The sequence below is a fragment of the Melanerpes formicivorus genome, unplaced genomic scaffold, assembly GCF_026170545.1.
Source record: "Melanerpes formicivorus ecotype bairdi unplaced genomic scaffold, bMelFor1.0.p_v2 SCAF_39, whole genome shotgun sequence".
NCBI lineage: Eukaryota > Metazoa > Chordata > Aves > Piciformes > Picidae > Melanerpes > Melanerpes formicivorus.
Window position 1 is genome coordinate 1,706,385 of NW_027142391.1, and position 15,943 is coordinate 1,722,327.

The 15,943-nt window shown below is 48.3% G+C and overlaps 1 protein-coding gene and 1 long non-coding RNA gene across 4 annotated transcripts in view; one reads left to right on the plus strand and one right to left on the minus strand.

Annotated features, from left to right (window-relative positions):
* Positions 1–1,201: 1,201 nt before the first annotated feature.
* Positions 1,202–11,711, minus strand: RER1 (retention in endoplasmic reticulum sorting receptor 1). Of its 2 annotated transcripts, none has more exons than XM_068158203.1 (7): positions 11,606–11,711; positions 8,460–8,545; positions 6,553–6,657; positions 5,194–5,293; positions 4,256–4,334; positions 4,023–4,158; positions 1,202–3,216 (listed from the first exon to the last, which is right to left on the minus strand). In XM_068158203.1, exons 2-7 carry the CDS (start codon positions 8,538–8,540, stop codon positions 3,127–3,129), a joined length of 591 nt encoding a protein of 196 aa, XP_068014304.1. In that variant the 5' UTR covers positions 8,541–8,545; positions 11,606–11,711; the 3' UTR covers positions 1,202–3,126. The 2 variants fall into 2 exon arrangements, with proteins under 2 accessions (XP_068014304.1, XP_068014303.1); XM_068158202.1 differs by lacking the exon at positions 11,606–11,711 and adding an exon at positions 10,680–10,752.
* Positions 11,127–15,943, plus strand: part of LOC137451071 (uncharacterized) — a 105,260-nt gene continuing 100,443 nt past the window's right edge. For both annotated transcript variants that reach the window (XR_010989721.1, XR_010989722.1), the window contains exons 1-2: positions 11,127–11,475; positions 12,845–12,942. This is a non-coding gene — a long non-coding RNA (uncharacterized lncRNA). The remainder of the gene's footprint in view (positions 11,476–12,844; positions 12,943–15,943) is intronic.

Here is a 15,943-nt window from a genome sequence, read left to right on the forward strand (position 1 = left end):
GGAGGACAGAAGGTGCTCACAAATCTTTAGCTCAGCTGCAGTGGGAGTTCTGGTGACAAGTGTGATCATGTACCATGCTATTTCCATAACAAGGTTCACACTAAGGCACTGCTCCTTGACTTGACAAACTGCATTTCCCTTAGATCAACAGAACAAATGGAAACTCAGAGTAATGCAGACTGCTTGGCACACCAAGCAGTTCACATTCAGCTTCCAAACTCAGAGCTCCTCTGCTGTTGGATACCAAGACTTCTCATCAAGTATTCTAGACACTTAGACTAGAGCAGTGCAGAAGTGGTGGTTCAAAAAAGCCCAAGGATGTACACCACTAGAAACCAAGCTCAGTGATAAAACATTAGCTTTACAACACAGAGTTCTGTGTGGTGTTTCTTGCAGTCTGGGGAAGGAGTTTACTTCAGGCATAAGACCCCCTCTGCTCTTCATGGCAAGAAGGGCCATCTCAGCTAAGCCACTCTTTTAAAGCAGGAGGGGTTCAACAGCATCTCCTCACCCCTAGGTTATTACAAGTTCAGTTACACAAGTACTCAGAGCAGGAGGGAAAAAGGTTGTTAGATGTTAATGCATCTTCTCATTCTTGCAGGACAGAAAATGTACAAGATGAATTTATTTGTATTCTTCAAATACAGAGGGGGAGAAGAAGCCAGAGGATCCACTCTGTGGATCCCAAGTTACAGTTTCTGTAAGTCTTTCACAAATGGCACTGAACATGGACTCAAAGTGGCAGTGGGAGGTGTGCTGCTGTAAGAGCACTTCTCTTGAGATGGTTATTTGTGCTGCAGAGATCCTGGTAGCTGGTTAACAGTTCAATCTCCAAGTGTTACCATATAAACCCCAATAGAATCAGTTTAACTTCTCATCTGTCTACAAATGGAATAAAAAATAGTTGCTGGTAACTGTGAACACTTCCCCATTACTGTACAGAAGTGACTTTCAGAGCTGCAACAACATCCCTTTTACACACCAGAACACTTTCAGGCATCCCTCACCTACTGAGAACAGTCAAGGCAACAGTGGAGGAAAAACAGTCCGTGTCATGAAGCAAAACATGACCTTAGGAAAGCACTGTGACCTCCTCACTAAGGAAACAGTAAGAAAAGCATTTAGGAGCACATAAAATCAAGAGGAAGCAGTGTATGGCTGGGAAGTAGCTGTTTAGTTGTCAAGCCAAGTCTTTCATGCATTCCATAAGGGTAATTTATTTTTAGCACTTTAAAGTGATAAAAATAGAGCAAACTTGAACAAAATGCCATCAAACTTGTTTGGCCATTGCATGCTGAGAATCAGCTAGGGCACTACATGTGGTCCCAACACCATCTACAATCCATATCTGAGAACTGTTAATACCACTGAATGCAAAGCATCTATGCCTACAAACGAGCAGCAGGCATTAACCTCAGACTGCCACTGAAGTTCAAAATGAAGTGGAGGTAAAAGTCTCTCATTTGCAGTGGATGGCATTAGCTCTCTCTTGTTTAACAGGAGTCATCCCACTTGCAATTTTAATAGACATAACAAACATCTTTTTGCTTTTTCCCCTCAATTTGCCCATGTTGTTCAGAAACTCCAGCAACCCTCAAGAGTTTCTCCAGGTCAGGGCTCTCAGACTTTGAGCCAACAAACTGCAAGCATCCAGGAGTGGTATTTTCATAAAGCCCTTCCTGGACACCATGTTCCCAGCACTGTCAATCTGGCCAGGACCAGTTTCCACACTGCTAAGAAAACAAACACATGCAAACAGGCAAAACCCAACAGGTCAGTGTGAGCTAAAACTACCTCTCTTTCTCCCAGGATTACTGAATTGCAGAGCTCCATCATGACTCCATTTGACAGAACCAGAGGGATGGGTTCTTACACACATTTTCCAGTTAGGTGTCTGCTGAAGCTGTCACTGCTCTCCATCCAGAATCTTCAAGAGCTACTTCTTTTCCTACTTCCTGCAAGCAAATGCTCCCTGAAGAGTTGAAAAAAGGCATTGCATGAAGGCAAATTGAGGGTAACCATTCCTGCAAAGGAGCCATCAATACTGTTAAGAGAGAGGTGTGTGTATAAAGAGAGAGAACAAGTAAAGGGGGACACTGTCTTTTAATAAATTCTGGAATTAAAAAGTCACTTAATAAAACTGCAGTTTTATCACATGAAAAAGTTTACATGCAGGTCATTTGTCTTTGCTTTTGCTGTTTGGTCTTTTTTTTTTTGTTGTTGTTGTTGTTGATTTTCTTCCCCATAGAAAATGAAAGAGCTATGTTAAATCCCACACCACTTGTCTGCTATGGCCAGTTTGGGTATGTCCTGAAAGGGCTGCATCGAGTCAGCTTAAATTAACCAAGAAACACTTAAGTATCAAAGAAACTCCAGCTAATAACAATTAAAATATATATTTTTGTAATTCCAGGTCCTCCAAGGAATTGTGATAAGAGTCTGAACCAAGTTTTGAGTCATCATGAAAGAGCCCAATTTAGCATCTGCTAGGAGCTGTAATGGTGAAACTGGCATTGAAACCCAACACAAATGAGTAACTTCAGAAGCTCTGAGTATTGTTCCCCTACTGCAAACCCCATAATTTAGTAGAATTCTTATTCCTACCTATGTTTGTTTGGTTATAACTCAGCAATACCATGCATTTAGGAAACTGACTTAAGTTCTGCATCTATTTGGGTCTACTGAATGTTTCTATGGAACCAGCACACGGCCATGAAGCAGAAAACAGCATCACGTGTGCCACCTGACATCTTTCCTCCACACATGTGCACAGCACTTCAGGGTGATACTGAGCAGGAGAAAATGCAAACATATCCAAACTCCCAGCCACTCATCTCTCCAGTGCAATGGTTACTGAAAGGGAAACATCATCCCAACTCCATGGGACTATCCAAAGTTTCTCCAACTCCTTACAAAAGATAATGGGCTCAATGCAATGTGGTTAGAATGCCAGTTCCTTCAAGAAACTGATATTGCAGGTAAAAATAGCAAGATCCTCTTAAAATGAAAATTCAACTGCCTTGTCACCACTCCATTAATTATTTTTTTATGAAGAAAAAAGGCATTGTTACAATGGCTCAAAATCGTTCCTTTAGTTAGAATTGGTCAACAGGTTGATTGCATCTTCTAGCTAGCAAAGGTCTTCCCCACGTCTTCTTTCCCTTTGTATTTCCTCTTGCCATGTGTGAAGGGTATATATCTGTACTTGATCATGTGCTGGAAAAAGAAAAGATCCATTTTTGAGGTAAGAAACTTTGCCCAATATTTGGGAAAACGTTTTAAAATACACATTGTAAATTGCAAAGTCCTCTAGGGAGTTCTTCAGCCAAATCTTGTGAAGGCCAAGTGCAAGCTCCTGCACCTGGGTCGGGGCAATCCTAAGCACAAATCCAGGTTGGGTGAGGAGTGGCTCAAGAGCAGTATGGAGGAGAAGGACTTGGGTTGTACAAACTCCCCATGAGCCAGCAATGGTTGCTGGCAGCCCAGAAGGCAGCTGTGTGTTGGGCTGTATCAAAAGCAGTGAGAGCAGCAGGGCAGGGCAAGGATTCTGCCCCTCTGCTATGCTCTGCTAAGACACCACATGGAGCACTGCATCCAATTCTGGTGCCCCCAGCATTAGAGGGACATAGAACTGCTGGAGTGCCTCCAGAGGAGGCCATAAAGCTATCAGGGACTGGAGAACCTCCCCTACAGCAACAGCCTGAGACAGTCAGGGCTGTTCAGCCCAGAGAAGGCCGCAGGGAGACTTTAGAGCAACCTGCCAGTATCTGAAGGGGACTGGAGATTAGGAAGAAATTCTTTCTAGTGAGGGTGGTGAGACACTGGAACAGGTTGCCCTGGGAGGTTGTGGATGCCCTCTCCCTGGAGATGTTCAAGGCCTTGATGAGGCCTTGAGCAACCTGCACTAGTGGGAGGTGTCCCTGCCCTTGGCAGCAGGGCTGGAACTGGATGATCATTAAGGTCTCTTTCAGCCTAAACCATGCTGTGAATCACAAATGCCATCAGCTATTCTTGGAAGTTACCTTGATTTGCCTCTTCATAGTGATACAAAACAGCATAATGAAGTACATCACCAGGATGGGCCAAAACACAGGAACGTTGAAAGCCTCGAAGAATGTACATGCCATAGCAACCAGGATTCCTTTAGTGGCAGAGTGCCTTAAAGACAAGATGAACAATTAATCCTTCAAGCCCAGCTACCACCAATTGGATGCAGCTTTTCAAACTGACAGCAGGGGCAGATGGATCCACTCACCAGAATTTAAACTCTGGGAGCCTTCTAATGAAAGGCCGAAACTCTTCATTTTGCCTTGTAGGTAAGGAAGGGCCATCATCTGGGAAGAAAACCCACAGGACAATCAAACCAAACCAAACCACTGATCTTCCAGGCCCCCTGGAGTCCAGATTTTTGTACTTCTAATCTTCAAAACAAAACCCTAAACAAAAATCCTCAACACAAAAGCCAAGCCACCCCTTTCACTCCTACACAGAGGCTCCAGTGCCAGTGGCTGGTTTACTCTAACTTAACACTGGTTTGAGCCTGGAGAAGAGGAGGCTCAGGGGTGACCTCATTGCTCTCTACAACTCTCTGAAAGGAGGTTGTAGCCAGGAAGGGGTTGGTCTCTTCTCCCAGGCACCCAGCACCAGAACAAGAGGACACAGTCTCAAGCTGTGCCAGGGGAGGTTTAGACTTGAGGTGAGGAGGAAGTTCTTCACTGAGCGAGTCATTCATCATAGGAATGTGCTGCCCAGGGGGGTGGTGGAGTCCCCATCCCTGGAGGTGTTCAAGAGGGGATTGGATGTGGCACTTGGTGCCATGGTCTGGTCATGGGGTCTGTGGTGACAGGTTGGACTCGGTGATCTTTGAGGTCTCTTCCAACCTCAGTGAGACTGTGGTTTCCCAAAAGAAAAGAGCTAACAGAAATGAGTGCTGGGTCATTTAAACTCCCCCAGAGTATCTCAAGCCACATAAGCCTTCTGTTAAAATTAACAGAACATGGAATAAGCTCAGGTGCTAGACAACTAGGCAAGTTTTGCAGTAATTCCTGGCATCAAGTTGTCAAGATTCTTCTGCAAGCCTGAAAACTCAATGCCACTCTAAAACTGCACATCTTCACCCTACAGGATCAAACTACAAAGAGCTGGAAGTTTGACTAGGTTCCAGATGATCACAAAAGGAAGTACTCCTCATACCTGAATCTTCCATTAGAGAGGGGTCTACCTTTGGCGACAGGAAAGCTATGAAGAGATTTAGATGGTAGATTCCCAAGGCATATGTCACAATGTACCAACCCTGAAGAAGGGAGGGGGAAAGAAAGAGTCAAAAATAAAGTCTTCCTGAAAGCCATTTTCAGATACTGAGTTTTCAACATCATTAAACCACCTGGGTTTTTGCTTCCTGACTGACAGCCGCCTGAACATGAGCCAGCAGTGTGCCCAGGTGGCCAGGAGGGCCAAGGGCATCCTGGCCTGCATCAGGAAGAGTGTGGCCAGCAGGAGCAGGGAAGTCAATGTGCCCCTGTACTCTGCACTGGTTAGGCCACACCTTGAGTACTGTGTCCAGTTCTGGGCCCCTCAGTTTAAGAAGGACATTGAGAGACTTGAAGGTGTCCAGAGGAGGGCAAGGAGGCTGGGGAGAGGCCTTGAGCACAGCCCTGTGAGGAGAGGCTGAGGGAGCTGGGGTTGTTTAGCCAGCAGAAGAGGAGGCTCAGGGGTGACCTCATTGCCCTCTACAACTCCCTGAAAGGTGGCTGTAGCCAGGAAGGGGTTGGTCTCTTCTCCCAGGCACCCAGCACCAGAACAAGAGGACACAGTCTCAAGCTGCGCCAGGGAAATTTAGGCTCGAGGTGAGGAGAAAGTTCTTCACCAAGCAAGTTGTTAATCATTGGGATGTGCTGCCCAGGGAGGTGGTGGAGTCCCCATCCCTGGAGGTGTTGAAGAGGGGATTGGATGTGGCACTTGGTGCCATGGTCTAAGTCATGAGGTCTGTGGTGACAGGTTGGACTCTTTCAACCTTAGTGACACTGTGAGACTGTGTTCACATCTTTGTGTTACATTTGCAGGACTTGCTGGAACAAACCAAGTTAAATTTTCCCTGTACAAAAGCACTTTGCCTCTATGAAATCCCCTTTATCCAGCTACTTCTTTGCATGCTGACAGCTAACACAGTTAACAGTTTGCCTTTGAAGCTACCTAGGTACTGAGTAAACTTCCTGCAATCCAATTCAGCAAGGTCAGAAGAAATTAAAATCCATTAGCTGCCTTTTTTAAAGCTTCATGTTGTTTTGTAAGGCAGACTGCTGTGGGCCTACTGTTTTAATCATAACAAGCCTTGGAACAGGAGAGCAGTGGAAGCATTGCAGTGTTCTCCCTGCTCTCCTGTTTGGATTTCAAAAGCAGGCTTACAGCACTGATGGATTTAACATGAAAGCTCTTCTCGGGCACCCAGCCTCTGCATCCAGGGTGTAGATACAAAAGCAGTGAAGAGCATAAAACCCCAACACTCCTAACAGCAAGGACACCCCACAGCAGCAGTACAGCCAGTCCTCTTACCTGCAGTAAATAAACTCTAATCATGTAGATAAAACTCAGGCCCAGGGTTACAATCCATCGCACCGCCGTGTACGGGGTAGATTTGTCTAACCAGGACTGGTAGATCTGGGAGGAAGCACAAAGAGTACCTCTGTGAAACACAGGATGCACAGGGATGGCAGCTCATCACACAGCGGCAGGAGAGACAGCAAGCACCTCTGGTGGGTGTTGTGGGACAGCAGCACGGTGCACCTCAATTCTGTACTACAAATACACTGCATGACACATTAACGCGCTTGCATGACATGCTAACGTGCTTGCATGACACACTAGCGTGCTTGCATGACATGCTAACGTGCTTGCATGACACACTAGCGTGCTTGCATGACACATTAATGTGCTTGCATGACACACCAGCGTGCCTGCATGACACATTAATGTGCTTGCATGACACACCAGCGTGCCTGCATGACACATTAATGTGCTTGCATGACACACCAGCGTGCTTGCATGACACATTAGTGTGCTTGCATGACACACCAGCGTGCTTGCATGACACATTAGTGTGCTTGCATGACACACCAGCGTGCCTGCATGACACATTAGTGTGCTTGCATGACACACCAGCGTGCCTGCATGACACACCAGCGTGCCTGCATGACACACCAGCGTGCCTGCATGACACATTAGTGTGCTTGCATGACACACCAGCGTGCTTGCATGACACACCAGCGTGCTTGCATGACACACCAGCGTGCCTGCATGACACATTAGTGTGCTTGCATGACACACCAGCGTGCTTGCATGACACACCAGCGTGCTTGCATGACACACCAGCGTGCCTGCATGACACATTAGTGTGCTTGCATGACACACCAGCGTGCTTGCATGACACACCAGCGTGCCTGCATGACACACCAGCGTGCCTGCACGACACACCAGCGTGCTTGCATGACACATTAATGTGCCTGCATGACACACCAGCGTGCCTGCATGACACATTAGTGTGCTTGCATGACACACCAACGTGCCTGCATGACACACCAGCGTGCCTGCATGACACATTAGTGTGCCTGCATGACACACCAGCGTGCCTGCACGACACACCAGCGTGCTTGCATGACACATTAATGTGCTTGCATGACACACCAGCGTGCCTGCATGACACATTAGTGTGCTTGCATGACACACCAACGTGCCTGCATGACACACCAGCGTGCCTGCATGACACATTAGTGTGCCTGCATGACACACCAGCGTGCCTGCACGACACACCAGCGTGCTTGCATGACACATTAATGTGCCTGCATGACACACCAGCGTGCCTGCACGACACATTAATGTGCCTGCATGACACACCAGCGTGCCTGCACGACACATTAATGTGCCTGCACGACACACCAGCGTGCCTGCACGACACATTAATGTGCCTGCATGACACACCAGCGTGCCTGCACGACACACCAGCGTGCCTGCATGACACATTAATGTGCCTGCATGACACACTCGCGTGCCTGCACGACACACTCGCGTGCTTGCACGACACACCAGCGTGCTCGCCAGCCTTTGCAAAGCTCTCTGCTTTCACAAAGGCCAAAGAAAATAACCATTTCCTCATGCAGCAATTCAACTTTTCACTCTCTTATCAGATTTTGTGCTTCTGAAGAGGAATCTGAGAGGAAAGCTGAACTCACTCTTCAGTCTTGACAATACAACCACACATCTTCCCTGTGCAGTGCCACACAGGCAGGCATTAAATGCTCTGCTAAGCTATGCATGATAGTATCTCTCCATGTGGGCAAAAGCTTCCCTCTGAAGCTTTTTACACATTTTAGTACTTCCACAACTGATCCCCAAAGTGCTGAGTTGAAGAAGCTGCACTGAGATCTGTTTCTAAGGGAGTCAGAAAAACCCAAGAGAAAACTAACCTGTCCAAGTCTGGAGAAAAATCTATAGACCACAGAAGGCTTTCCATGCACAGACTCACCAACACTGTCCCCTTCTGACATGGTTGCTGTGGAAACAAAACATGACATAAAGGGAAGGTTTAAACCAAATGCTAAGCTCAGTGAAGCTTTAGAGCATGCTACCTTTACCTGAAGCAGCATTCACACAGGGAACTCTTTTGGGCTACCCTGCTCAAAACCAATTATTTCACGAAGCATTCTTTAAAGAGGGGACCTTCATTCCAAAAGAAATGAACTCCCAAAAGGAAGCATCCAGAAAGCAAAGAGCAGAGTGTTTTACAGAGGCAAGGCAGGATCCAATCCACTGGGGGGATCAAAGCCCAACCAGATGCAGGAATGAGCTTTGTTAGACATCTTCACCTTGGCAAGGCAGGAACCGAGTTACACCACCTAAGCATTTGAGCTATGATGTGCAGCACCACCCTCCTGTCACCTCAATTCCCAAAGACAAAGGACAAAACCAAAATGAACATTCTTCTGGAAGCTGCTTAGGATTCTTTTACCTACTGACAACACTGAAGAAGTTTCAGTTCAGGACTGTACACAAGGGGTCACAAGCCAAAAACCCTCTGCCATAAATACCTAGCCCAACTCTGCCCACTGCTAGAATCATTCACAGTTTACCCACAGGAAGAACTCAGCAGTCAGAGGGAAGTTCTATGCAAATCTGCCCAGCAAAAGGGTCAGGGTGAAAAAAAAGTCACCCAGGGAATTGTTTTTCAGTACATGTTCCTAAAGCCAGCTTAAGATCTTTATTTTTCTCTTCACCTCATCTCAAGTAAGTTTCACAGTTCACTTCCAGGACAGAAAACAAACAGAATAAAAGAGATCCTAAACAGAAACATTTCTGCCACATCACCAAGAGCAATTCCTGCCATTACTTCCTGGAGTCCTCCTTTGTGGGTGGGACTTCATCCCTCAGACAGTGGGAGGACTTTCAGCCCCCTGTTAATACCTCAGATGGTAACAGATATACAAAACACCACTAAAGCTGAAAAATGGTTAAGTTAACTTAGATGCTGCAATGAAAGAGTTTGAGACCAAGGACAGCCTGGGGAGACACAAAACCTTGAAGCTGTCTGGTTTGGCTGTAAACATCTGAAAATGACATCCTATGGAATACTTAGTGAGTGAAAACCAAGGAGTCCTGCTACACTTCATTAGGAGGCTTCAAGAGCTGCAGCTCACTTGAATTCAAGCTACAGCTTAAAAATGTCAATAATTAAAGCAATCAAATAGGAACTCCTACAATATAACACAGACTTTCTGACTTCAGACAAAAGGAAGCAATCATTATTCTCCCCATCCCCTGCACTGCAGAAGGAAGGAGTAACTCAGCATTATTAGCTGAGCACAATTTTGTGCTTTATTTGGGATTTGTTTTTTTTGGGGGGGGAATGTCCTGAAGTTTAAAGCTGTAAGAAAAAGATACTGAACCCACTGATCAGACAGCAGCTCTCTACAGAGCACAAAACCTCTCCCATTCTCAAAGTTACTGTTACAGATAACAGCCACAGCAAATGTGGGCTGCAAGTAAATCTAACATCACAGCCCTGTACATGTAAATCCATGGGGATCAAGAGATCTATGAGGTTACTGATGGAGCAGGCATTGGGGCTGGTGTAAAGAACCACAGCAGATGTGATTAATGTTTATCATGTACAGAGCTCTTCTTTAGCAGACCAAGAAACACAACAGCGAGCACTGTTCCACTGAAAGGAAACCTCTCACTGCTCACTTTGGGGAGCATGGACTCAAGTGTATGACATGACACTGCTTAGAATTCCAGTTACTATTTCTTATCACATTAAAACTGAAAGAACATCCATCAGTAGACAGCTACCAATGGCAGCAGACTTTGACATTGTTCTGAAGGCAGTTAAAGACACAAGTCAGGTCTCACTGGTTTCAGGGAATAATTAAGTCTACACAGTAGCAATCCCTCTTTAATAACCCAGAGTAAGACTTTATTGTTCAGCATAAGGAGATATGAGAACCCTCCAGCCACCTCTGTCAAGCAAACAATCCAAAAGAGAGTCAAAGGTTAGTGTAACACACTGCTGGATGGTTTGCTGCTAGCAGAACACTGACTGCCACTAACACTAAACCACATTAAAATGCTTTTCTCTGCTAAGAAAGAGCAAGTAGGTGACAGTCCTGCCTTCAACAATCATGTCTTACCAATGGAAACATCATTAAAGCACCGATGCATCAATGAGTTCTTGCAAATGACAGGACCTGGGGCAGTGAAGTCATTCAACTCCACACCTCACCTCATCACCTACAGAGAGGCACAGGCTTTTCAGACAACTCCCTGATCACAACACAGATTTTCCTTAAGATACCAAAGAAGCAGCTGCCCAACAACGAGGCAGTGCTGCTCATACAGGTTTCTGTACCTCATAGAGCAAACGTCTCTGAAGGGCCACACACTGAAGTGATTGATTAATAACTGGGTGATTGGTCAACCACAGGAAAATAACCCAATGGTTGCACAAACTGAGGGTTGATGCTAAAAAAGGCATTGCTTAATTCTGTCCGCTCCAGCAGCAGCCCGCTCTGTCAGAAACTCAGGGCTGTCTGCCCAGCAGCCGCTGCCCGGCACCTGCGCTCCCCAGTTACCCGGAAACGGGCACTCCACCTTCCCCGAGCACTGCCTAAGCCGACACGCCGTGGGACAGAAGCAGAACTAGATCAGAGGGCACACAGCTGGCACTGTTACTGCACAGACACCAGGCCGAGAGGCCCTCGGGGCAGGGCCCGCTGTGGAGGGCGCAGGAACGGCACCAGGACAGCGCAAGCCTGGGCGAAATGGAAAACGAGCCCTGCGGCAGGCCCCGGGAGCCGGCCCAGCGCGCCCAGCAGCAGCAGCCCCGCGGTGCCCGCAGCCGTGATGCCCGCGGGAACGCCTAGGCCGCAGCAGTGGTCAGCAAGCCGAGAGAAACCCCCGCGCTCCCGGAGGGGCGGCTCGCTCTAGGTACCCTCCCACTCGGGGCCTGTCACCGCCTCCGCCCGCCGGCCCGGAGGGACAAGCTCTGCTCCGCTCCCCTCCCACCCCCGGCTCCGGCCGAATCCCGGAGCGCCGACGCGGGGCAGCAGCTACTCACAGCCACCCAAGCCGGGTTCTTCCTTCCGCTCCCCCTCCCCCCCACCTCCACAAAACCGAATATGGCGTCACGGGCGGGGAGACATCGGCTTCCGCTTCCGGGGCGAGAGGGTCACACCACCCGCGCTGCCCCGCCATTGGCACCGGTGGGTGGGGGGAGTGGGCGGGGCTGGACGAGGAGGGCGGGGCTGGACGAGGAGGGCGGGGCTGGACGAGGAGGGCGGGGCTGGACGAGGAGGGCGGGGCTGGACGAGGAGGGCGGGGCTGGACGAGGAGGGCGGGGCTGGACGAGGAGGGCGGGGCTGGACGAGGAGGGCGGGGCGTTGCGCCTTGTAGGTGGGGCTGTGGGGGCGTCACGCGGAGCGTGCGTGGGTCTCGAGGGCGGCGCGGCTCAGGTGCGGCTCGTGCTGCCGCTCGAGAGCTTCCCGCCTGTGGGCGCGAAGAGATTCTGCGTAGGCAGCAGCCTGCGGCGGGGGCTGAGGCTAAGGCTATCTCTGTGGCTATCTCTGTGGCTATCTCTGTTTCTGCGCCCATCGTCTCCTCCTTGCTTCACCTCACTCTGTTCGGCGCATGTGAGGCTGCAAGCCTCCTCCGCGGCCAGCGCTGTGCCACCTCAGCCTGCCCCCTTGCCTGCAGAGGGGAGGGCGAGCCTGCCCGAAGGTCTCTCAGGAAGGCCCCCAGGCTGCGAGGCTTGCCTCCTGTGTCCGGGCTAACGTAAATGCAAAAGCTTTTCCTTTTCTGGTTCTGCTTTGTCCTCTGTGCTCGAGGTCGTGTTCCCTGTCAAGGCAGCTGATGCTTTAGCCTCTGGCGGGTTCTGCCTGGCCCGAGGCTCGCAGTGAGCTGTGAAATCGGAGCTTTTAACTTTGGTTGCTCCCCACTCAGCCCAGCCTTTCCGTCTTGTTCTCACCGTTTCAGTTGGCAGGCGTGCAGGTGGCTTGCTGCAGAGCCCAGGGTCTCATGTTCTTCCGTTGGCCTCTCGGGTGAGCCTGGGTTAGCTTTCAGTCCCCTCAAGAAGCTAATTGGAGTTGCTAAGGGTTGAGACTAGAAACACACCTCCTGAGGGCTTGCTGCGGCCGCAGCCCGGAGGGATGCACCTCCCTGTGGCCTTGTGCTGGAGTGAAGTGCCCACACAATCCAGTCAAAGAGCTTTCAAAGGGTTTGGATTAGACCTTGTGTTTTAGAGGGACACCTCATGCACGACTGGCCAGGGAAACGTTTCAGTGGCTTCTTTCTCTCCTAGCATCCTGAGCAGAAAGAAAGAAGTTCCTTGGTTAAAAGCCTGTCCCAGTAAGAAGCACCAGAGAAGAATTTCTCCTCTTTCAGTTTATCCCTGTACAGGTAAGTCAGTGACTTCACCTACCCAACCCCATTAGACAGCAGACTGTAAGGCTGAGAGAAAATGAAGGGTGACCAGATGGAGTACACTGTGGTACTTCATAGAAAAATGACTTTTCCACGAGTGTAACTGTTCTGAGGCCACACATGCATCAGGAATTGCTTAGTACAACTTCTTCACAGGTGGACTCAATGACCTTGAAATCTTTTCCAACCTGATTCTTTGATTCTGGCTCTAAGCAACTCATTTTTTTCCAGGCTTTGACAAAGATTTGAAGGAGTACACACCATCAAAAAAGCTCTTAAGGTGACTAACAAATGCCAGTGCTACTTTGATGCATTCCTTAACCATGAAAAAGCACATTATGGCTCTTACACAGTGGTTAAATCTGGTAATCTAAACTTAATTATTGGATGCAGTTTGAAGATCTTTATTATTCCATAGGGATTTTGGGAATTACTATCAGCAGGACAAGGTAAGAAATACTTGTTAGCTAAAGAAGCAGATGACATCACAGTATCACAGTCTCACAGTATCACTTAGGTTGGAAAGGACCTCGAGGATCATCGAGTCCAACCTATCAACACAGACCCCATGCCTAGACCATGGCACCAAGTGCCACGTCCAATCTCCCCTTGAACGCCTCCAGGGTCGATGACTCAACCACCTCCCTGGGCAACCTGTTCCAATGCCGAACGACTCGCTCGGTGAAGAACTTCCTCCTCACCTCGAGTCTAAACCTCCCCTGGTGCAGCTTGAGACTGTGTCCTCTTGTTCTGGTGCTGGTTGCCTGGGAGAAGAGGCCAACCCCTTCCTGGCTACAACCACCTTTCAGGTAGTTATAGAGGGCAATGAGGTCACCCCTGAGCCTCCTCTTCTCCAGGCTAAACAACCCCAGCTCCCTCAGCCTCTCCTCACAGGGCTGTGTTCAAGGCCTCTCCCCAGCCTTGTTGCCCTTCTCTGGACACCTTCAAGTGTTTCGATGTCCTTCTTAAACTGAGGGGCCCAGAACTGGACACAGGACTCAAGGTGTGGCCTAACCAAAGCAGAGTACAGGGGCACTATGACCTCCCTGCTCCTGCTGGCCACCCTATTCCTAATGCAGGCCAGGATGCTATTGGCCCTCCTGGCCACCTGGGCACACTGCTGGCTCATATTCAGGTGGCTGTCGATCAGCACACCCAGGTCCCTCTCTGTTTGGGAGCTCTCCAGCCACTCCGACCCCAGCCTGTAGCTCTGCATGGGATTGCCGTAGCCAAAGTGCAGCACTCGGCACTTGGACTTGTTGAATGCCATCCCATTGGACTCTGCCCATCTGTCCAGTCGGTCGAGGTCCCTCTGCAGAGCCTTTCTACCCTCTAACTGACTAACATCTGCCCCTAACTTTGTGTCATCTGCAAACTTGCTGATGACTGACTCTACCCCTTCATCCAGATCATCGATGAAGATGTTGAAGAGGACAGGGCCCAGCACTGATCCCTGGGGGACACCACTGGTGCCTGGCCTCCAGCTGGATGTGGCACCGTTCACTACCACTCTCTGGGCTCAGCCTCCAGCCAGTTCCTAACCCAGCACAGAGTGTAATGACCTAAGTAGGTGCAAGTGCTGGGGTGCTGGTGTTTCATTGTAACCTAAACAGTACTGAAGAAAAAAGAGGTTATTATAATAGCTTCTCATTTGAGCTGCTGAAAGCAGGAGGTATTTAATGAATATATCTGTATATATTTGTGAGCACACAGTTTAGCACCACTGGGTGTCTCTCTAGCATCTGTTTTGAGACTGAATCAGTCATTCTTTAGGCTTGCACTTGTTGAGTAATCGATCTGTTTCTGTGGGCTTTTAAGCATTCAGTACTAAAAGTTTACCCAGGATATGTGCTCTGAAGTAACAAGATACTTTGGCCACCAAAACCCCAAATGCTCCCAGTACTGACCACATTTTTTTTGTCAGTTGATGTTATCTTGAGGATCTGGAAATTCTGTCTGCTGTGTCCACCTGAACTCTTGCACAAGAGATTCTGAAGTTCATTTTGTATGGTCAGAGTTCCTGGAGAGCAGCAAACTTCATTGCTTATCAGTCAGTGTCCCCATACTGTGTGCAGTGCTTGTAAACTGCACTGCAGGGGGTTGGGAAAAGTGTGTGTGTGTGTTTGTTTCCTTTACTGAAGTAGTTCCTGGGACGTCTTGAAGTACTCTGCACCGTGGGCAAATATTTCAAGTTCTGTGGTATTCTTCCAGCATTACTTCAGTGTGGTATGGAACAGATGGAATAATGGCATCAATGCTTCATTTGGCTGTTTTTCCTCTTCAGTTTTAACTGTGATAATGTCAGGGCTAAATTTTTAGATCAGTCTCTTGCAAGTGATAAATTTTAGGAAGTGGATGCTGTCAGTTAATAGCAGGCAGTCTGTGAGCCTTCAGAGATTCAGATTCATTAAGTGTCCAGTAAACAAGCCTTAATTATACCAACAGAGGAGTTCAATGAGAACAGGCATCTCTCATTTGGCTGCTGCTGCCCCCTAAAACTGGGTTCACCTTGGGTAAAAATGTTGTCAGGAGACGCAAGATAGAAACTACAACTGAACAGGTAGGGAACAGGTAACTAAACAAATCCTCTGCAAGGTGCTGATTCTGAATTAAGTAAATAACTCCCCCTCTGTGGGCTGTCTGGCTTGCATGCATTTGCATGAGAAGGGAAGAAAACAGTTTCATGTAAATGAAGTTTGCAGAGGTTAATGAAGTAACACGCTCATTTGCTTTATGAAAGTGTTTCCTTTCTGTGATTTCTTATTCCTGGCTGCTGCCTGAATCCCAGTAAGCAGATGCTGTGTTCCATTCTGTCCCTGTTGCTGCTTCTTTGTGTGTGTTGGCTGTGTTTAGTTTGTCTTCTTTCCCAGAGGAAGGCCTGCTGTTTGATACACCTGTTAACCACATGGAACAGGTGGCAAGCCTTATGGGCTTCTTCACCTGCAGGCTTTTGTTCCCCCACCCACCCCCCCAGAAT

What these genes read in the sequence shown, in the direction of transcription:
- RER1 (XM_068158202.1), bottom strand. Translation starts at nt 10,710, where the DNA reads ATGCATCGGTGCTTTAATGATGTTTCCATTG. An exon ending in CTCCCAGAGTTTAAATTCTG is followed by an intron (nt 4,159 to 4,255) that starts GTGAGTGGATCC and finishes CTTGTCTTTAAG; the next exon opens with GCACTCTGCCACTAAAGGAA. An exon ending in CTATGAAGAGGCAAATCAAG is followed by an intron (nt 3,217 to 4,022) that starts GTAACTTCCAAG and finishes TTCTTTTTCCAG; the next exon opens with CACATGATCAAGTACAGATA.